This window comes from Lacerta agilis, chromosome 3 (genome assembly GCF_009819535.1).
Source record: "Lacerta agilis isolate rLacAgi1 chromosome 3, rLacAgi1.pri, whole genome shotgun sequence".
In the NCBI taxonomy this organism is placed as follows: Eukaryota; Metazoa; Chordata; class Lepidosauria; order Squamata; family Lacertidae; genus Lacerta; species Lacerta agilis.
In genome coordinates this window covers 60,232,290-60,255,972 of record NC_046314.1, presented here as the reverse complement: position 1 = coordinate 60,255,972, position 23,683 = coordinate 60,232,290, and the positions used below count along the sequence as shown (strand labels likewise).

General features: G+C 38.9%; 1 protein-coding gene across 2 annotated transcripts in view; it reads right to left on the bottom strand.

The window, feature by feature from the left end:
* The window catches only part of ADGRG6 (adhesion G protein-coupled receptor G6), an 87,496-nt gene that overhangs the window by 46,636 nt on the left and 17,177 nt on the right, over positions 1–23,683 (bottom strand). The window contains exons 3-6 of one of the 2 annotated variants that reach the window (XM_033143907.1): positions 8,563–8,892; positions 6,110–6,733; positions 2,178–2,246; positions 796–876 (exon numbers count right to left, since the gene is read on the bottom strand). In XM_033143907.1, coding sequence (XP_032999798.1) covers positions 796–876; positions 2,178–2,246; positions 6,110–6,733; positions 8,563–8,892 — 1,104 coding nt within the window. The remainder of the gene's footprint in view (positions 1–795; positions 877–2,177; positions 2,247–6,109; positions 6,734–8,562; positions 8,893–23,683) is intronic. The other variant, XM_033143908.1, reaches the window with a different exon arrangement.

Genomic DNA, 23,683 nt, shown 5'->3' with positions numbered 1-23,683 from the left:
AGTGACATTTTCCATGCCTGTTGTACAAATGAAATGATTCAAAAGAAAAGCAATGATTGGTTTCGAGGGGATTTTCTTTGCTTCTAGTGCTTCTGCTTGAGTTAATGAACCTCACAAGCATATCTGAACTGTTCCGACCCGTCAGTAACCATAAATGAAGCCCCTGTGAGCAGAGTATGAAAGTGGCAGACTCTAATGTTGTAGGAGAGGACTCCAACTCACACCATGGGACTTCACCTTCCTCTTCACTCTGCTGGAGCTCTATATGTGCCCCTCAGAATCTGGTCTGGAGGATTCCCCAACCACCCAAAGCAGATTTTGAAGGGTGCACAGAGGGCTGCAGGGGAGAGGAGAGGAACGTGAAGTCCCATGGTGTGAGTTGGAGTCCTCTCCTACAACATTAGATTCCACTCTTGCACTGACAGCCCTAGATGCAAGTCACTGATCTTGACATGTAGCATTTGAAAATTAATGAAAAAACAACTCCAGTCATGTTATAAATGTCTGAAATAGGAAATATATATACAGGAAATATGTTTAATTTCTCTTCTCCCACATTTTCACTAATTTGACACAAAGCAACTTCAGCAGTGCTTGATATAGCAGAATCAATCAGGGTCCTTTATATAAGATCTGACATATACAAGTATACTTAAAAGGCAATGAAATGTCTTACAGTGGAATCCTATACAAAAGTAAGTCCCACTGAGTTCAGTGGAGCTCACTCCAGACAAGTGGGTATAGGATTGCAGCTTCAGTCACATAACAAATGAAACATAACATTGGATTTCTTACCATAGTTTTGGTTATCAGTTCTATTAGTATCAGGCATGTTAGTGGTAACAGTGGGTGGTGGAGTGGTGGAATTTACAGTAGCTGGTAACAAAGATGAGAAAGAAGTGAACTTGTATGGAACATGAATGTTAATGAGGTCATGGAATAATGCATGAAAACACAAACAGGGAATGGAGGGAATTGCTTCTTTAACTACTGAATAAGTTACACAATTCTCTCTCTCATACACACACACTTTGTTTAAAGTATAAATGAATTAAAGAGTCAGTATGGTTTCCTGACTAATGTGCCAGACTTGGGTTTATATACCAACTCAACCATGTATTTTCCTGATAATCTTGAACAACTTTCATTTGCTCACCTGTAAAATGGAAGCAACATAGATCTACCCCCAAAGAGTTTTATAATGATGAATGAGATGAAGCCATTAAGGTAAGTAGGTGGCTATAAATTCCACACCCCAGTCTTAAACAGATTTACATTAGAAGTGTGTCAAGGCTCAGGATGTAAACAGACACAATAACCAAGTGAACACCAGATCTGTCTTTTGCAAAATGTCATTTGCTGAAATAACAGCTGCAATATCAGCCCTTCTGTGGGTACACAAATTCTGAATCATCCTCTCTTAAGGCCTTTAAACAAGAACACTTGTTTACAAACAGCATAAAAATAGCCTCTACAGGGCATCCATGTAAGGATCTAATTAAATCTTCTAAGGTCTGAATAAAGAACAGAATTAAAATCGTAAATGGATATATTTGAAAAGGATACATTTTCAAAGTGTTGCTTGGGATTTCAGCTGTCTAATTCCCAATGGCATTCAAAAAAGCACCACACATAAACATTAAAAGGTTACCACAAAGGAAACATTCAAAAAGTGATGCATTTTTTGAGCCAACAGAAAGAAGAATACTCATAATAGCCTGTCATTTTGGAACACTGGAACATAGAAACATTTTCATCAAAGCAACTAAAGACAGTACTACTTAAAAATATATATATGGGGGGGGGGGGTGGAATATTATTAAAAATCAACTCAATGCAGTACCTGAACGTAATTCAAACACACTAACTTCAAATGAAGAAGGTGGTGATGGGGCTAGGATAAAGGAAGAAATGAAGCTAGCCCTCCTTTCTATAGAATCTGTCTGTTAGGTTTTATAATAAAATGATTTTATAGAAAGGGTGTTTTCAAGTGAGTTATTACATTCCTTTCACATATCCTATGTCCCTTATAGTCATTTTTCTGTTAAGATTGTTTCTTCTCTCTGGTTACAATCCTTTTTGGCCTTAGCCTGTTAATCTATAAACATTTAATTAAAAACAAACAAACAAAATATGGAGATATATTCCAAGTATACAAAATACTGTTGGGTTCTTACCTTGACACAGGCTTCCCAGGTTCGCACAGCTAGTAGGTTCAATTGTAGGTAGGGGAATGAGATATGAACCTTTTTCAAAAGGGGAAAAAAGAGACACTATAAGCAATTCTTGTCTGTTATTGTGGCACTTTCCCTATGAAGAAAGGTAGAGGGTGTTTGCACATTTAATTAAGAAAAAAAGTGAGTAGGTAGATTTATTTTATTTTATGAAATTATATACTGCCCTATACCCACGTGTCAAAATAATACTAAACTGCCAGTCCAGTGAGCTTCTATCTCATGGATCCCCCTCTTGCCCTTTGCCTTAAGCAGCAAAATGTCTTGGGCAATACCTGCCTATGGAACACGGTCTTGGAGAATTCATGTCTGGTTTACTCACTTGTAGGGTACTAACAAGTTATTTTTAGGTCAGTGAATAAGTCCACAAAAGCTAAACTAAAGCTACATAAATGACAGGAATCAATTTCAAACAGCATACTAAACCAGAAGGAGACATTGTTCTCTCAGGAGGATTATGTTTGTCAATATGTTAATACGCTTATGCTCATTAAGTCCATTAACCAGGAAAATCAGCAACTGTATGAGGAAATAAAAGCTGTTTGCTGATGAGTGAGATAATAGCAGTGACATTTATATGCAAATAGGAAGGTCCCTTTATTGTTTGTCATATCATTGCAATGAATGGCACAGGATGGCTGTCTTTCTATAACCTTATCAACAAAATGAATAATCAACACAGATAATCAATGTAACACTGTTAATATTTAATTTCTGATCTATTACATATGTTATCACCAGGTCCTTTTTCAGCCAAAACTCAATGGAACTCAGTTCCAGCATTTCTCAGGTGGGTGCCATTGCCATTCTAAAAGAACAAGGGAGGTGTTCGTGGTGAGTCCCAGCACCTCTTTTTCTAGAAAAATAGCCATGGTTATCACTTTTGCTCCAAAGGGCACTTTTAAAATACATTTTTTTAAATTTCCCCAACAAGAAAATTCCCTTGTGCATCTTCTCTAGTTAAGGCTCAGCCTTTTATTAGTAGTTGTGCACATGAAATTCATTTTGAAATGGAGTCATGGCTATTCCTGTATTAATGAGGGTATTTTCTTACAGAAATTGTGTCAGGTTGAAATGGAATGGGATGTCCCATCACCACCAGCTTCCCATGGCTTACTCTGAAGACAGCCTGTTAGACGGAGAGTAGAAGACACCTAACTGATGCAATCAATTCTAAATCATTTGCAAAAGAACTGTGTGCAGGTATATGGAGCCAATTCATATCTCAGCTTATCATGTCACAATTTGATCATCTATACAAACCCAGTGCGGATACAAAGCATATCTGAAATGTATATTCACCAAAAATGTTATGTGAGAAATATATTTCACATACAATTGGGTTCCTGGCATTTTTATTCCTTCTACAACTTCAATTAAGTCAATTTTAGACATCTTAAATAATGTTATATTTGCTGCTATCTTCATCTCTCCATTCTTCATAATCATCTTTCTACTCCTTAGTAAAAGTACTAAAATAATGTGTTATCAGTTCAGATTCTTACATGGGTGCTTTGTTGCTCATTCTTCTTTATTATGAAAACTATTTTAATATGCTACCATCATCCGCCTTCTATTAAAACCCACTGCTAAGTCATTTAATGCAAGTGTTAGCTTTAAATGAATAAATAAGACTCTGTTATGAGCCAGAAAGAGGGCTGCAATTAAACATTAGAAATATTTGAATTAAGGGTTATAGCCAATACTAGTCCTTTGCAGAATAAATCCACTGAAATTAATGAGTATGATTATCTTCAAGTATGGGATTGTTGTTGTTGTTGTACTATTCCTGCATAGTATGGAAGTTGGACTAGATTACCCTTGGAGTATCTTCCAACTCTACTATTCTATTATTCTATATAATTCCATGCCCTGTTCTGACCAACTCTCCAGCATTTTAGCACTAATGTTAGGTTCTCATACAGATACTATACTTTACCCCACATTCATCCGTTTACAGCTAGATATCTTTTTAACCTCTTCCCTTTGAACATACATCTATTTTGTAATCTCACAGCTAAATACCAAAAAGGAAGCCCTTTTCCTGCAGATTCCAACACAGTTGCCAGTGTTTATAAGGAACACAAGTGTATCAGCACAAGCATACTGCTATTTTATTGTAAATAAAGATGACAGTGAAATTCATCATCTGACTGACAGAGAAAAGATTTGAGACTGGGCTGGGCAGGGGTGGGAGCGAACAAACTTCATGCCCCTTCTGTGTTTGATGGTGCAATTGTGAAAAAGAAAGTTTCCTCAATTGTAACTAAAACTGAAATAAAACTGCACCTTAGGGTCGAACAAAACATGTGGTGCAACTGTATGTACTTTAAACATGCCCATTCACATAGCAGTACAGTGGTACCTCTGGCTACATACTTAATTCGTTCTGGAGGTGCATTCTTAAGCTGAAACTGTTCTTAACCTGAAGCACCACTTTAGCTAATGGGACCTCCCGCTGCCGCTGCGCCGCCAGAGCACGATTTCTGTTCTTATCCTGAAGCAAAGTTCTTAACCTGAAGCGTTACTTCTGGGTTAGCGGAGTCTGTAACCTGAAGCGTATGTAACCCGAGGTACCACTGTATTACACAAAAAGGAATATATGAGGGAGGAGAGTGAAACATTTCCTTTTCTGCAGTCCATATGACTGCAGTCCATTTCCCCCCTTCCCAATATCAAAGTTGGGTCGAGAAAAACCAATTAAAAGCTACAGCAAGCGAAGACAGCAGAGGAGCAACTTTGCCCTCCTCTATGCACTCATTTGGGTGTAAAAAATAGACCCCTATTCTTGCTTTTTATATGAAAGGGGAAAGTACATGTTAAAGATGCACACAACTGCTCTGTTGGGTAAAGTCACAATGCTTCAGTTATGACTCCCCTCCATGCTTGCCATGAATCCTGGTCTCCCAGGTCCTAGTCTGACAATCTAGCCACTACACCTCACTTTCAGACCTTCATTTTTCTTTATTATCACTTGTTTAGTTTAAGGACATGTGAGAGAGATTACAGAATGGTTGGCATCCTTCTGTCTCAAGAGACAATGGAGCGTGCCTCTGAGGGTGAAGTCAAACTGCTGTGTTAGCAGCAATGAAGTGACCTCCCAGGGGTGCAAGCCCAGGCAATTTGTATGGACGTCTGGGGCTGCCCAGATGACGAGACTGCCCCATTTCTTTTCCTAAAGTTATCTCATAAGGCAGTGGAGGTTTAGGATCAGACTTTTTCTTCTCCTGGATAGGCTACCTTCCTAGGTTAATGAAAACCATCTGCCCCTTACTTCTGCCTACAGCACGTGCAGGAACTGCCTTCTTTGACCTATGTACCACCTATTGGTCTTGTCCGCTCAATCCACTGGATCCTGCCTTTGCATGCACCCCCAGCTCACCAAGGGTTTGAGACCCATTGGCTACCCTCACCTGGTTTAGCCAGCCAATTGAAGCTGTTCCTGTGGTGCAGCCGCTGTCATATGCCGACAGCTTCTAGGAGCCACAAGTGAGAAATGAGTGCAGGATAGGGACCAAAGGTGGAGAAACTACCCCAGAAGGAGCATGACATGTCCCACACCAAAGGCAATACATTTATTCAGTCTGGCTTGCATAATACAATCAAATGAACACTTATCATTTAGCAAATCTTGCTAGCCATCTTTTAAAATGCCTGAGCTCCATCTAGACATCACAATGTGATTCTGGATGCACCAAAAGAACAAACATACCCAGAAGCAAAGTACATATTTTATGAGATGAGTTGACAAGCCCAGGAAAGGTGAGGTTTCCCTCTGGGAAACCAAGCTCACTTTCATTACAAACACTGCTACTTTCTGACATGTGACACCTTCACAGCTATGCCAGAGGAAATATGAAATAAAAGATGCTTACCACAACTCAGGTTGTTCTCTGCTTTTAATGATGATGTTGGGATGCTCCAAAAGTCATTTTCCCAGTCTACAATGTTGCCCTTGACATCGCAGCTGAGGTTAAAGAGTGTCTGGGAGCTCATTGTAAAATTCCAAAGCCGGAAGTTGTAAATATCCCCATTGAGAGGCTTTATATCATTTCTATTAGAGCCCAGAACCAGCATCCCATTACCAGGAATGACCTTCCTATGAGTATTTGAACAGGATACTGTTCTGTACGTGTGTTTGACGCTGATACCTACAGTGCCTGAGAGGCTATCCCATATAATGCAAAGCTGCTCAAACATTTCTGTGAAGAAGTCTCCTTCTTCAGGATTGGTGTCAAGTGAATCATCTAAAATACATTTGATGCCTGAGATAGATATGAAGTGCCCATTTTTTGTCCTTCCAAAACCAAAGAATTCTGTAGAAGAATCACCATAGGAGAAAACCTTCCATTCACTGCTTTCACTGCTGTTCTTTTTTGCTTCAAAGCACAATGTGAACTGATTCAGTTCTGGTACTTGGATGGAATTTGCCACAGACACAGAATCACCATCCAGGGATCGTGGAATGATAACTTTTTGATTCCTCAAAGACACAGCAACTAGAAAATAAAAAGAAAATTTGATTCATTTAATATTACAGAAGCTCATGTTGACACCTTTTCTCTTATTACAAATAACCAGCAAATGCATCAGATTAGAAGCATATTCAAAGTAATTTCAGCAGCTACTATAATCAGCTACTAGGATATCTTAAATTGTGAATATAACACGGCAATTGGCTCCTACAAAATTGCAAACCAATCATTTGCAAAACTACTTAGTATTTTTACCTGTTTATATTAGACCCGTGGTTCTCACAGAGGGGCAATTTGATTTTTAAAGGGGGCAATTTGAGAATGTTTAGACCAAGTTAATGGCCTTTTAGGCTTCCTCCATGTGAATAGGAGTTCACTTTTTGAATAATAAGAACTATATGTCATGGGGGGCATCAGGATTTTAGAGATGCATAGGTGGGGCATGGCCCCAAAAAAGGTTGGGAACCACTATATCAGACAATGAAGTAGACCAGTAACATGAAACAAGTTTTTGTTTTTCCTGAGTACTACGTATTCCTGAAGGTTTGTTTTGCATAACTGCTTTACACTGAATAAATGAATTCATAGGTCTTTTTCAGAGTGTGCAGAGAGCTTTTAGTGTGTTATTTTGCAAATAAAAGGCCTTTGTTTCCAAACTTCAGGATTTAAGTTGAATAAATCTGTTCACATTTCCTTAAAAACAAACATGCCATGTATTCTATATTCATAGGTCTTTGCATCTTTACTTAGAGGAGTGGCAACACCCATTCAATCCCTCACTATGTGGTCTGTAGGCTGCTACTCTGGCAGAATGAGGGCAAGGGAAAGTCCAGTTCTCCAAGACTGGTTTGAGCTCTACTGCCTATGATGATGTCTTTCCAGCACAGAACAATGAACTCAGCTCTGTGAACAAGGATGGCAGTTTAAATTATGAGCTGTAGAACTAGAAGGGAAATGGTGAAGGACTCTCCTCTCACTCATCTACCATGTTGAACGGCATTTTGTTAGTATAGTTGCCCACTGGGTTCAATACTCAAGGTCTGTATGTCTGTTTCAGGAGTCTGGAAAAAAAGAACACTGCACTTAGTAGATTTGTAACAATCTGAACAACTCTGTTCTATAATAGTGGCACCCTGGTGCTATCAGTGAGTTGCAACAATAGTTCATCAAGAGAGAAAGGGCAAAAATTGCATCACCAAGCAGGAAAAGGCAAGCATACCAGTGCCAGTATTAAGAGCAGGGTTTCCTCTTGTTCGCCTAATACAGGGGTCAGCAAACTTTTTCAGCAGGGGGCCGGTCCACTGTCCCTCAGACCTTGTGAGGGGCTGGACTATATTTTGAAAAAAAAATATGAACAATTCCTATGCCCTACAAATAACCCAGAGTTGCATTTTAAATAAAAGGACACATTCTACTCATGTAAAAACACGCTGGTTCCCGGACCGTCCGCAGGCCGGATTTAGAAGGCAATTGGGCCGCATCCGGCCCCTAGTTTGGGGACCCCTGGCCTAATATGCCAGTATCTTAATCTGTTGGTACTTCTATTGGCTATCATGCACAGACAGAATATATAAATTGCTATACAGATATAAAATTATATATTTAAAAGTAGTTAATTCTGTTATTCACTAGCATTTCTCCCCATATTTCAATATAGTATTTTTATTTCAAATGTTCTGAGAAAGGACCGTATTCCAACTTACCTTGAAAAACTGCAAAGGACAATGAAATGGAAACTAACAGGTACAAGATTAGGAGGTTTACAGTGTAAACATGCACACTTTCAACATAAATTCTGAAGGTTTACAGGTAGAGACAAGAATTTTTTTAAAAAATGTCTTACATACACCTACCTCGGGTATAGCTGGCATTGAAACCTTTTTTTTGGATACTGAAGTCACTTGTAAAAGTTACAATCATTTCATTTCCAGTTGAGTTAAATGATAAACCTTTGGCAGTGACACCGCAAACTTTTTTCTCTCCTATTGTTAAAAAGTCATAAATGCAGTTGGGAGCTTCTTCAATCTCAAAATCAACAAATGTTATCTGAATGATGAATCCAGAAGGAGCCCTGATGGTCCACTTGCATGCTTGACTGTTAGGGTAGACACTAGGGAAGCAGGGGGAGGTAAAAATCCCTGTAGGGCTGGACAGCACCATACGACACTCAGAACACCCGAGAGCTATGGAAGATACAAAAGAGAAAGATTTAAGATGTAAGATGCAATTTAAGGACAGGAGAATTTAAGGTGCGTACCTATGAATGACTACTAGGCATCATTTTCCACTACATTTTGCTAACATAAATTGGTCCTTTTTACATAAAAAACCTTCAAACATAGAAGCTGCTTCTTGGATGTATGCAGTTCCACACACTACTAGGCTGCACATGAATGGCACAAACCAGAGTAGATAATTTTAAAGTAAGGTGATTTGGATCATCAATAGAAAACTTGATTTCAATCATTTTAAATAAAATATTCCCTTTTTTGTACCTCAATCATTTTTTTAAAAAGCATGCTTGTTAACTGGTTTATTTCCATTTTTATAACCAGTTCCCATTTATTTTCTTATACCCTGTTTTTGTATTTCAAAAGCCCCATCAAAGTGCCAACAACACAAAAAGAGAGCATCATGTTAAAATAAAGCTTGTTTAAGATTTCAAAATTCTGGCAGAAAAAAACCAATATAAATTAAAAATGCAGGTAACAGCCACCATGTAATATATTTAATCTCACAATAATCTCAAAACAACTCATCCTGAAGACTTGTTGAAACAAATGCATTAGCGAAGTGAACCAAACTAACTGCCCTGAGGAGGAATTGCATAGTCTTGGTGTCAAGAAGGAGAAGGGCCTGTCCACCACATGCACATATCCAACAGCAGAATGAACAGAGCAGGGAATCTGACATTTGATTTGTTTATGAAACGTATATCCTGTCCTTCCTCCAAAGAAGCCCAGGGCAGAATGTAGATCTTAACATTCAGGCTGGTTTGAGAAGAAGGCTGCTGTTGAGGTATTCTAGTTCTAGGCTATTTAGAGCTTTAAAGAGAGGTGGGGCAGGGAAACACAGCACTTTGAACTGAGATTTCAAAGATTGGCAAGATAATGTATGTGTTTATATGCTATAACCTGGAGGTGCAAGCTAATAACCTGGAAAATGAATTTAAAACCAATTGTAGTTTTCAAATGGTTTTCTAAGTCAGCTCCACATAGAGTGTGTTATAGTACTGTAACATGGAGTCCATCACAGTACTGTAACTAAATAGAGGCATCGTAATCCAAAGCCTTTAGTCATTCAAGCCACATATCTTTTGGCCTACATAATTATATCTGTTTAGAGACAAGAGGGTAATTGTGAAATTAATCAATTCTGTTTGGGTCTCTGGACACATGCAAGTTCCTCAAGCAGAAAATGGAACAAGTTTCATAAGCGCAAGAGACTTGTGTGTGTTTTTCTTCTCCAAGGGAAGACCCTCACTAATTGCCCCATGGCAAGCTGGTTTTGAAAGCAAGGGGTTTGACTTGTGGCATGTTGATTAACTGTTCAAAGACAAAATGAAAAAATGACATTGCTCTAAAGGAGTCCCTTCTGTGAACTGAAGCAACCCTTGAGATCTTAAGTGCTTAAACCTTTCCAGAGTTAAAGCTGACATTAACAGGACAGAAAACAAAGGGGCGCATTCACTAAAACTTTGGTGCAGCTCAACAGCTGAGCCATATCTCCTTGTTGGAAGAACGTCCAGCAAGATGGATGCAGATAGTTAAATTATGGCATTCATTACCAGAAGTAGTAGTAATGGCTTTGAGTGGCTTTAAAATGGATTTAGACAAATTCATGGGGGGGAAAAGGCTATCATAAGCAGCATGCCTCTGAATACCATTTCCTGGAGATCACAAGTGCACTTGTGCTCAGGCCCTGCTTCCCACAGGCATCTGGCTGGTCACTGTGAGCCTTCTGGACTAAATCAGCCTTGGCCTGATCTAGTACATTGTCTCTTATGTTCTTAATGTCTTATGGCTCCCTTTGCAATAGTATTGGAAAACTCCAGGTGTCTAATTTTATGTTCTGCATAGCATGTAGCAAAGAAACATGATTAGCCTCTGTGTGGTATTTTCAAGGAAATGCATTTAAAGTACAGTGCGAAGCAACTAAACAACATAGTATTTCCCCAATAGATAAAAGTTGAGTGAAAGTGTTTGATTTTGTGGAAATATTTAACTCTATCTCTCTCTCTCTCTCTCCACACACACACACACACACACACACACACACACACACACCAGAGGGATAGAATATGCTGCAGTGCAATGTTAAATAGTTAAAACATACACACACCCATGCACCAATCTCATGGAATAAGTGTTTAGCTCAAACTTTTCGACAAGGAACTTGCTATTTTTTACATACTAACTTTTTGGCATAGTCTCCACCTTAAGTAGCAAACATTCTGCTTTCAAACATTTGACCACAGTGAAGAATAAATATGAAAAAGTGTGTGTTTTGACAACACAGCAGAGAAATAGATTGTAATCTTATTTGATTGAGCAAACTTGGAGCTGTGCATACTGAAGAAACAAGCAAAATTTTGCAAGGGTTTCTGAGATGGAAACACATTCTGAACAAATTCATTACATTCATGGTCAAAAAACCATATGAGAACAGACTTCAGAGTGTGACTTTCAACTCCCCCCCCCCTTTTTTCCATCACTACTGGTTAGTATTAAGCCAGATTTTCCAGAGATGGAAAACCTTAAAAGTTAGGCCCTAATTACACACACACACACACACACACACAGAGAGAGAGAGAGAGCGCATTCTACTGATTTTGGTGCAATTGTTCATGAATGTATTGTTCTAAGTATACACCTCTACTAAACTGAATGCTTGCAGAAGGGTAACACGTTGTCCTGCTTCTGAAAGATTTTACATTTGCCTTAAAGTTGGTTTAACAAGCAAATTACAACACTATGATTTTTCACTTTCTTAAGATCCTTTTCCAAAGTCAACAGGGAAAATGATGCTTCAGTCTGGGGGGGGGGATCTGCTTCTGCTTTGGGATCACAAACAGTGGACCCTGAACAGAGGCAGGAGAGGAGCAGCAGCTGGGACAAGTGCAGAGCAGGTAAAAAAATGCTCTGCTTTTGCTGCTGTCCTCCTTAAAAGGAGTGAATATAGAGTTCAGGAAGTTAGAAATCCTACAAAGGGCAGACTCCTCTAGTGTCACTGTGGGTGGCGATAAGAGTAATTTAGTACTCAGGATGTACTATCATCCCTCTGACCAAAAATCTCAAATCAATCTTGAGATGGAGGAAGAAATCAAAGAGTCACTTTAAGGAGGAAGTGCTATAATAATGAGTGGTTTCAATTACCATCATACAGACTAGGTGCATGTGTACACAACGCCCTAAATAATGGTTCCTTTGAGCAGCTGCTCATGGAACCAACCAGAGTGGCACCCCAGACCTGGTGCGAGATGTTAAGTGTTGTTGAACTGATTAAGAACAGTAAACATTGAGCTACAAAATGCAACATACAAAACATGCAACATACAAAAATGCAACATATGTATTATGGACAATTCCTGAGAAAGTCTGACAGTGTCACATTTGACTTCAATAGAAGAAACTTCCAAAAAAAATGAGGGGCTCATTAAAAAAAATGTTCAAAGGAAAATTAAGAGGGTAAATTCTTTCCATAATGCTGGGAATTGTTCAAAACCACAAGAATAGGAGCTCGGCTACAATGTATAATGTAGGCTGCAATGCCCCCTGCAATGCAGGAATCTCAACACACCAATTTGAAACCATACTGGACCCTGCGTATCTTTGCAAATGTGCCAGCAGTTTTATTAATGCAAGTGCACAATATGAATCATGAAAGAATAATCTAAATTACACATCACTAAAAACAAAGAACAAAAAATTTTAAATACAACAGAAGCAGGAAACCAACTAGGGAGGTGGTTGGTGAAGTGTGCTGAAGATGGAAAAGAGATTGCAGAGAAACTGAAGGAATAGTTTGCATCTGTCTTTCCAGCATAAGGATTCAGTATGAGACACTAAGACAAATTCTGGTGCCAAGAGACAAAGTTCTAGGTTGAGCTATTAAAAGTAAATTTCATGTCACTTTAACTTTTTAGATTTAAGTGGTGATATATGCTCTGCAGTGTAAATGCTGAAACCACAGGTCAGATGCATTTCTAAATTTAGGACTCCCAACAAGTGGATGAATAAGGGCAGCGGAAGGCACACCTGCAGACAAACAAGAGAAGGAGCCAAACCACTATGATGTATGTGGCCTGGACTGACTACAGGACAAACACAACACTTCTTTTTCTATATAAGACACAAATAGAGATCACGAAAAGAAGTTACAGTGTGTCAGGCACATAGTCCAGGGCAAACCTCATCACTGCCTCATTTTTAGAACTGTGGGTGGGAGAGAAAATGCAAGACTGCAATGTGCTAATCTCCTTCTGATTTCAGAAAATGCAATGGCCATTTGGCCTAATTAAAAAAAGATGCATCCCAATTTTATTCTTAGGGCAGTAATCCTATGTGTGCCAGTCAGTAATTATTGTGAAATGCCTTGTCTCCACATGGGCTGCCTTCCAAGACAAAGGCAACCTCACTAAAGTTCACCTTTTATTAGGCAAGTGAATAGCCATTTGAGCACTTAGCCTCCCAAAACTTAATGGTAAAAAAAATCTGAAGGCACATGGATAAGATGAGTTGGGCAGGGGGAAGCTCTAAATTAGGCTAAATGTGTGCTTTAGAGCTACATTCACAGGGGAGAAGTAAATAGCCACTGAGAATATTACTTTAAAAAAAAAAAGATTTGTGAAGCAGTAAGTAGTGTGTACTGGTACATGTTGCTACTTCTTTTACATATTTACCTAAGAACAAAGTGTGAAGAGGTTAGGAGATTAGTGGAAACATTTGTTGTTCAGGAAACTAAACAGATGGGTTTGTTTTTAAGTGTGCCTACAACCACCAAGTACATTCACATTTTATAATTCAGAAAACTGCAAAGAAGTCACAAACGACATGACAGAAAATATTCAGTTGAGGCCCATGGTATTCACAGAACAATCATAACATATAACCCATTTTCTCAGGGACACAAATATCACTTCAGTATAAGGGAAATAAGACTGAGATCCCTGCACTGCAGGGGGTTGGACTAAATGACCCTTGGGGTCCCTTCCAACTCTACAATTCTATTATTCTAAGATATCCCCTCAACGGAAGTGTGATCTCAGGGAACATGAACAACACCTAAGATATGCACAATAAATGGGCAAAAACAGTCCTTATTTTGGTAAGAACACGTAGGTTGATTACTTCCACAAAACAGTCCCTAAGGCACTGCTTTTCTGAAAACAGCTGGAAGATGGGATTCCATAAAGCACTTAAAAGACAATACGATGTTATCAAGGCACATGGTAGTTTCTCTTTTCTCCAACCCCTCCTCAAATTCTGCACAATTTTTTTCTTAAAATAGGGTAACCTTTCCTTTAATTGTGCCATGCTTAAGTAATCAAGTGGCAATGTAAGAATGAAATCATTACATGCCATTAAAACCATATTTCCCATAAACCTACCAATACATAAATGCATATGCATAAGCATAAGTTCCAAACAAGATTCCACTGATGCCACAAGCGGTAAGAAAATAATTTTCTACCTCTCTGCACTGTTCCAACTCCAAATGTTGCTACTTTTCTATTTATTTATCTTGGGCAAATTTCAATTTGTCCTACCAGCGCTGTTGTTCTAGTTGAGGCACCCACTAACCGAGGAAAAGGGGAGGCAATTTTTGCTGAATTTCCTTGCCCACCTTGCAGCCCCTCCTCCCCTTCCGTTAGCAGATGCCTCGCGCTGAATCAAAAGGCCTTCCGCTTGTACATGAGCACCAATTGGACACACAGCCCCCTAGATGCACTTTTATAAACTTTTAAACCTTAGTTTAAGCTTCAGTTGCATTATGAGTTGCTACCCTTCACTTTATCTGCAAAATAATACTCCCATAACCAGGGAGCATATGAAGCCTTCCTATCCTAGACCAGAAATAGTGCACAAGCCTACCAAAATCTTTTATAATTTGATGAAAGACAGGATTGTGCTCTCATACATATTACGCAACCATTGGGTTTTGGCCACTAATGCCAGATAACAAAGAGAGCATTATATCTCCAGCCCTATCAGCTTGCTTTACGTCTTCATTTGTTGATACTCTGTCTCTTAGAGAGAATTCGTACTATGATTGAACTGTTTGGTGCACATAAGAGTGAGTGAATCAGTCAAAAGACCTCCTGAAAGATTGATAGTTATGTTCTCTTATGTTTAGTATCATTGTAGATGCCACAATGAATCTTAAATTTGATTTGTATAGTACTAACCCAAAATAAATGCTTTGCTGACAAAAAAAAATTCTACTATTGTTAGCAATGCAATTATGACTGGGAGAAGAAACCAAATAAATTACAGTGTTAAAAGAATTGTCGGCTAAAATCTCCAGGCTCAATTTTCAGTGAAAAATAGAGCTTAATTGTCCCAATACCATGCCATTTTTAAAGACTTAGAAGTGAGAAATGAATACATAGATTAAATTTTACATGAAAGTAACGAGGCAAAAATGGGACACAGTTCTGCACCTATTTAAATCAACAACGCACCCCCCATTAATACTAGGAAGAAAGTGTGCTTAGCAGACCAAAACTTGACACAGAGTAGATGCATAAAGCCACACTTCCAGGCTCTCCAGCAGAAGGTGTGGATATGCACATAGTTATATTTGACATTTACAAAGAATACTAATGCTGTGTGTACACATTATAATTTTAAAGCACATTAGAAGCATATTATTTTACTCGGAAAGAATTCTGGGCACTGTAGTTTGTTAAGTGCTGCTGGGAACTGTAACTGTATGAGGGGTGAACTACAGCTCCCATAATTATTTGTTGGAAAAGAGTGTGCTCTAAAGATACAGTGTGTACACAGCTTTAGTTTTTAATCCAATCTATTTGGGAAGTTTTGTTGTCAGAGTTACTCATAACAATTTTCAAGATAACTAACACAAAAATCAAATTAAATCATTTTGTCCATTTTGCCAAGTTTAATTCAAACTAGGTATCACCAGTCAGCACAGACATGTGTTTCCAGTTGTCCATCCACAGAATATAAAAAAGGACAGAGGGCCTGGCTCTCAGGCAGGTTGGACACACTGAACCCCTTATTTTTCAAATTAAGCCCAGGTTCTTTGATCCATAGAAGAAAGAAACAGTTACTTGCAACAGGGCAACAGACATTTTTGCATTATTAGAGAAAAACTAAATGCAAAAATGTCTTACCTTAAAAACAAGTGACTTGAAATTTATATACACCCTAAGTGACCAAGGTTAGTCATACCCAGAACAGACCCACTGAATTCAATGAGCTTAAATAACTACTATGAGTATGACTTGGGTGGCTATAATTCAGCAAGCATAATAAGAACTGAAATGGTAGCAAGAGTCAAATTGTGATGGAAATTATTCATATGATCATTAGAAGTTTTGTTGCATACCTGTCTTGGCCCTTTCCCTCTCTTCACTAATTATTCACACCTTCTTCGTTTCATATGCCATGTTTTGTTATTGCAGCCCAATTGGAATTTATGCAGGGTTTCAGCCTGCTCTTGCTGTATTATGGAGTGGCTTAATTCACAGAAGAGCCTATACTTAGTGTCAATACTATTTCTAAACCTGAGAACAAATCATCAGAGTATATCTATATATATTTCTAGTGATTCAGACTGCATTTCTGCCAATAAATAATCACTGTGAGGAAAGTGGGTAAGCCTTTGGTTCATTTGGAATCCTGTCTCTAACCAGGAAGAACCACAGAGCTCAGCATTGGGCTTTCACCTTTTTTGTGTTCTCCAGCCAAGGTTGCTTGCTGCCTCCCTTGCCTTACTTGTAAGTAGACTTCTACACAGGAGCAGGTCCTTATTCACACAGAGACTATTATTCATGAGGAGATTTCTGGCTGACAGGAGGAGCCAACTGCTCCCTGCCTTCACAGCCGTGCTGCTGTTTCCCCCAGTAGCTACCCAGAGTCCTCTACCTCTTTTACCTCCCCCTGCACCCTTGTCATGCACCCTGCTTCTACCACTGGGAGATTAGAAAAGATGTGAGGGAGACACCAGTTCAGAATCTGCCAAATACATCCCTACAAAGTTTCTTGAAAAATACATATACCCTATGTAGGGTATATAAAAGGGTTGCAAATGCTTGCTATGATTATAGAAGATCTATACTTGTTCACAATCCTGACAATTAACCAGTTATACCTTTAGTAAGTTCAGGAAACAGATATAAAAGGAGAAAATATTTTCAGAGCCAGGGTTGGGGCCCTGCCCTGCCTGTTTCCCCTTGGTACTTTGGTTTCATGCCAGTGAAAATTCAAGTAGAAGCTAAACACATTGACTGGCTCAATACACAATTTGTGAAGAGGTCACACTGAAAGCAAAGTTGTGGATTTCCCCCAGAGGAAGGGGTAGTGTGAAAATCCTGCACTACGCCCAATGTAACTTTAGAATATTTTCATTGGCAATTTTGCAAGAAGCTTATACAAGTAACAAGACTGACTTGCTAGCACTGACTTTAGTTTCATTTTTATAAAATAACTAAAAGTCAGTAGACTGAAATACATTACAAAAAAACTGCAACCTAGCTGTGCTTTACTGAACAGGGGCCAGTGAACGTTATGGTAAGTTCTGGCTCATAGCTCCTCTTTATCCACAAATTCAGTCCACTGCAAAGTAGTGCAGTTACTTCTTCCAAACTACGTACGTACATATGTACGTACATACGTACTAAATAAATAAATATTGTTCTTCACACCCAACTCCTCTGGCAAAATACATAGATCAGTCTTAGATTACCTGTTGAATAGTGTGGTCTCTTGTGGATAGCTCAAGGAGTATGCTGAGATGGTCTTGCAGCATAATTTTACTGTAAGATCAGCAGCACACAAGAAAAGCAACTACGGCAATTCATTGGCGTTCCTCTGTTTCAAAGGACAGTGGAGTATGCCTACAGGGATGAAGTCAAACACTTGGAGAATCAAAGCACCTGCTGTGGCTTCAGACTGGTAACTCGCAGCTGCTGCCTCCCACATAGTTTTTGCAGCGTTAGCAGTACCCCAAGGTGCAAGCCTGGGCAATGTGTATGGAGGTCCTGGGCTGCAATAAATTTGGCACCAAATGCTGCAGGAGTTGCCAGAAGGAGGCATACAAGACGCCATTCAACCAACCGTCTTAGAGGCTCTACTCTGGATTTGTGTAAGGTTTACTCCTTAGCCTTTTCTTCTCCCAAAGGTGTCCCGTAAGGCAGTGGGTATGGGTTTTTCCTCCTGAAGCCTCTCTCATGAATGAGTATAGCCACAAGGCAGCAGAGATTAAGGATCAGAATTTTCCTTCTACGTAGGTTACCTTCCCAGGTTGACAAGCCCCATCTACCCCACGATCATGATAAAACGTATGGCAACTCTACAGCACCATGAACTGTTTGAAGATATCCAATAAACCCATTCTACATCTGTGCCTATACATGCAGAATCCACTATACTTTTCCCTACAGGAGTAGAGAGAGAGAGATTATTGAAGGAAAGGCATCAGTCATGATGAGTTGCCATTGAACCTCGATGATCAAATTCAGAACCCACACAGGTATTCACATATTACTAGATTAATTTACAAGTACATGCAACTGTCTCATAGAACTCATAACCAGACTGAGTCTAAGAAATGAGAGGGAGGGGAGGAATCTGAAGGCCAGAATACAGTACTGTGTTTTGACTTCTTTTAAAAAAAGTTTATTTTGGATATCTATGCATTTTAGGAACATAAGAACATAGGAAACTGCCTTATACTGAGTGAGACCATAGGTCCATCAAGTTCAATACTGTCTACACTGACTGGCAGTGGGTCTCCAGGGTTTCAGGCAGGTGTTTCTCACATATTTACCTGGCTATGCAGAGGATTGAACTGTATGCAAAGCAAATGCACTCCCACTAAACCACTAAACTACAGTCCTTCCCCTTATCTGCTCCAAAATACACAGAAAGTATCTGAAATCTCTACACTGGCTTTAGCAACCTTTTGGATGTAGGCTTTTTATTTTTTTAATACATTTATTTAAAAAGAAAGAAAGAAGGGAGAAAGCTATTAAAATTGCTTCATCTATCCCATTGTAGAATTTTCCCTAGCAGAACTTTTTCCAATCTATTTCTGAACAATTTTACCAAAAGGGGATTCCACCACTTCTCTTGGAAAAAATATTCCATACAATAATAGATTGCACAGTAAGGTCAAACTTTATCCAAATTGTCAATGGAGGTTCCAGACATCCAGATTTGGCATGGATGGTGCAGGAATTGGCCCTCTAGCCTAGTTTCCAGGTCAACCCTCATCCTACGCCTATAAATTCCAGAATTATAATAGTATTCAGTGAATCTATCTCTGGGCTCCCAGCCTTTTCTCCTTTCGGCCAGTGGAGCTAGACCATTATAAGAGACAATGGTGAGAAGAAAGCTCTGCACACTTCCTTGATGTGCCCTGTCTTCTCTCCGGATGTCTCTTACCCACATCTCCAACCTGATGGGTTCAACAAAAAGATGACAAGTGATAAGAATAATGTAATGCAATATGAGAATATGCAATAATGTTTTACGTAGTCATCATGTATGTTATCACCTTCCATGCCAGTGTGTAGGATATATTTACTTCCAAGCAGATAGATAGATATTTCCCTTCCATATATTTTGGAAGTGAGGCACCTACTGTAAAAGTGACTTCCTTAACTTTGGTTTTGACAAGTAGGGTTTCTTTTTTCCTGACAATGAGTATTCCAGGAAAGATGGTTCCACTTCCACGTCAGCTACCCCATTCATTATTATCATATGTGATATGAAAACGTAGGAAATTTGTAAAGCCTTACAAAAGAAATAGGAAATGCTACAAAAGTTTCCCTGAACACATGCAATATTTTAAGTCAGAAATAAAAAGTGGACTTCATGTTGGATTTAGCATTCCTAAAAAAAGAAAGGAAAAAGCAACTTCCTATTGCCAAAAATCCCAAACAATTAAGTTACATAAGGTGCAGAGGAAAAAACATGCTATTACAAATGGGCTTGTTTAAATGTCTGACCTGCTGCTGCACTTTAAATTACCCTCTGTAACTGCCCGGGCTTTATGACTGACTTGCTTTACAATTTCTGAAACCAAACCAAGCACATTAGCCAAAAGGAAATCTCTTTCATGATTATGTATTTAAAAGTAATACAGACAGGAAAATGGCATTTTGTTATCTCTGGAGACATACTTTAAAGAGGCTTGAAAAGATTTATGAAGCCGGATGACAAGTGCACAGAGATTCTTTAAGCAAGTTGGGAAGTGACTTAAAACGTTTTTAATGCCATTTTTGTTAAGGAAGCCAACTGAACAAACTGTTTTAAAACTGACTGCATGCCTATGTTTTTAATTTATTGCAATGCTCCTTATCTTGAACTTTAACACAATGTACAGGATCAGAATTTACTACTGGTGCCACTGCCCCAGCATTATTTCTACAATCCCCCAATTATGAAAGGCGTTGTCTGCTTGAAAAATTGGGCAGTTGATTAGTGTGTGTCAGCTAATTTATGACCCTTTGAGAAACATTACGTTTCTTAAATTTCTGGCTGATCTGCATTTATAACAAGACACATACATATGCAATGTATGTACATTAATTATAAGCAAGTGATGAATGCCACTTAAACACTGTTGAATTCCCCTAGGATTCAGAGTCACTGAGACCACAGGCATAACTCATTCATTCACACATGTAACAGAGCCTATAAATCCAATCAGCAGCACTAGCTGGCAGCCCACTCAGGGAACAGCGGGTATCTCTCTGTATACCCTCCAACATTTCTCTGATGAAAATAGGGACATCCTATTCCATGATAATAATAGTAATCATATTGTGTTTTATACCCTGCCCATTTGACTGGGTTGCCCCAGCCACTCTGTGCGGTTTCCAACATATGTGAAAACATTTAAACATTTAAAAAACACTTCCTTATACAGTGGTGCCTCTGGTTACAAATGGAATCTGTTCCGGAGGTCTGTTCGTAACCAGAAACAGCTCATAACCTGAGGCACCATTAATGAAAGTGTACCTCTGGCGCGCAATTTCCGCTCACATCCTGGGGCAAAGTTCACAACCGGGAGCGGCTACTTCCGGGTTACCAGAGCTCGTAACCCGCAGTGTGCGCAACCAGAGGCGTTTGCAAACAGAGGTACCACTGTAGAGGGCTGCCTTCAGATGTCTTCCGAAGGTTGTATAGTTACTTATCGCCTTAGCTCAGGGGTTGCCTAACTCCATACTCTCCAACACTTCTCCAATGAAAAGAGGGACATCCTACGGAAAAGTGGGACATTCCAGGATCAAATCAGAATCTGGGGCTGTCCCTGGAAAATAGGAACACTTGGAGGGTTTGTCCTGTTCTACAAGTTGCTCTTCCAGACAAAATATAGTAGATAAAAGGTTTACCGTTTTGATGCAATAGATAAATAACTGTTTATACTCCAGTTGGTTTAGGCTTGGGTGTAACATCCTACATCTTACAGACCAGTTTCAATGGAAGCCCCATATAGAAGACTTGTGTAATCCAACTGTGAGGCTATGAGTGCATGAATACAGCAGCAAAGCATTCCCTGTCCAGGAAAGGGTGTAGTTGGCACACCAAAACTAGTTGATAATAGGTTCTCCTCATCAAAGGGTCTCCACTGACAAAGATGGATGTATGAGCACCTCAAAACTGCATAGCTGCTTCTTTAGAAGGAGCACAATCCTGTCCTGAAGTGGTAAACTCCCAAACCCATGGACCCTGAAACCCCTCACTCAGTTTCCACCTTACCAGGGTTTGGCATCAGTTTATTAGTCCCCATCCAGCCCCCCCACTGCATCCATGCTCTGGTTCAGAACGGTCACAGCCTCTCCTTATCCAGATCTTAGCATGCTGTTATCTCAGTTCTCCTTGTATCTGAGAATCACATCTTATGTATGTGTTAAATCACATGATAATTGCTTAGAGAGAATTAGAGAGAATTCTTAGATCTAAAGGAAATTCTTGCCTCAAATATGAAGTGGAATTGCAAACCTCACTCTTTTGGAAGATGTTGGAATGAAAGGTGTTGAGGAAGCAGAAAAGCTTGGCATTACATCCTAGCTTTGTAACTAGGCTCTTTCATCTGGATGAATACCTTCACATCAAAAGTACCATATTGTGCAGAGCATTTATTTATTTTGGAGCTTACTAGAACACACAAATATCTGTACATAAGCTCCAGGCACTCTGCCATTCACTTAGTCTGCATAAACTCTTCATGCAGTTCACAATCTTCTGAGGTCAATTTTCTATCAAAATGTAGTGTAAAAAGCCATCCTATCATTACTTCATTTCTGGTGCTACTTCCCAATATCCCCCTTAGGAATTATCTAGTAGCATCCAAAAAGATGAATGAGGAGGGGGGGGGGGAAATATTTAAAAATAGAATAGATCATTAAAAAACAAGAAAATGACTACACATTTAATATGACAGATTAAGTTTTCATGGACCTCATTTCATCAGATATATAATCTTGTCTAGAGAAACATGCCATAACAAATTATTTAGGGCGCCACAAGACACTGTTTTTGCTACAGCTCAATAGGCTACAGCTAATATCTTTGGAAATTGGTACAATGAAATATAATTTAAAATTATAACATTTACTATCCCCAATAAGTGTAAATTGTGGCAGGCAGATAACAAAAGTAATCCAAATTAATCATTCTCCTAAAACAGGGGAAACAACAATGGTGAAGGAGCAACAAATGAGAGAAAGAGTTACTTAATTTTTAGGAGACAAACTAAATGTCAACATGCTACAATGGATCAATTACTGTGAGCCTATTTCTTATGCAAGAAATTAGGACCATATGAAATGATTCTTGTGATTAATACAAAATAATATCTACAGTACTTGAACAAGATTTTACTTTCTCTTTGACAGAATTCGTGATAAACACAATCAGTCTCATACTATCCTTTAAAGCAAATTCCTTCAAACCGAGACCATAAACAAGGCTAATGAAAAAAGTAGTTAAATTGATGAATCATTAAGACTTTTATTTTATTTGGTAGTGTGGTTTTCTTCCTGCTGGGTACAAGATGTCCATGGAGCATTTCATGCATCTGGAGCGAACAAAAGCAGTAGCTGATTATTTAAGATAAGAAGCATTCCATGCTATGTATCCAAGATTAGAATTTGGCCTAGACAGCAGAACTACTATCACTGGGAGCCAGCACACCACAGTAAATTGATTGTAAAGCGACAATAAATCTTTCGCCACAATGTGAACAAAAATAATTGATGTCCAAGAAAACATTTCTCTCTCCCTCTCTCAATGAGCTTGGATTAAAAACATCCAGATTATACATGGATGGGTAAGTAACAACATGGATGGTTAACCAGACTCAATTTATTGCTTTACTGGATGTGAGAATTACTGAATGGGTGACAGTAGAATCTTTTAAAGTTTACTTTGAAGTAAGTAAAGATTAGAGGAACTAGAAAGTTAATTTGCACATCCCCAGATTCAGCTGGAGAAACACACTTGTCAAACAAATACGGAAAGAAAACAAATCCCCATTCTTATTTTTGGCCTCATTAACAGAGCTTCTAAGCCAATATCAGCCCCATTGAAACCACTGGATGATGCAGATCTCAGCAGAAAACATGGCCAATACAATATTGGAATTTAGGACGGTTCTTATTTAGACTTAACAGAACTGAATAAAAACATTTGATACCAAAGTCCCCAATGGGACTTGTCCTTTTACGTCTTTCGCAAAAAGGGAGTGAAATCATTGCCTAAACCCAACTTCACTGTC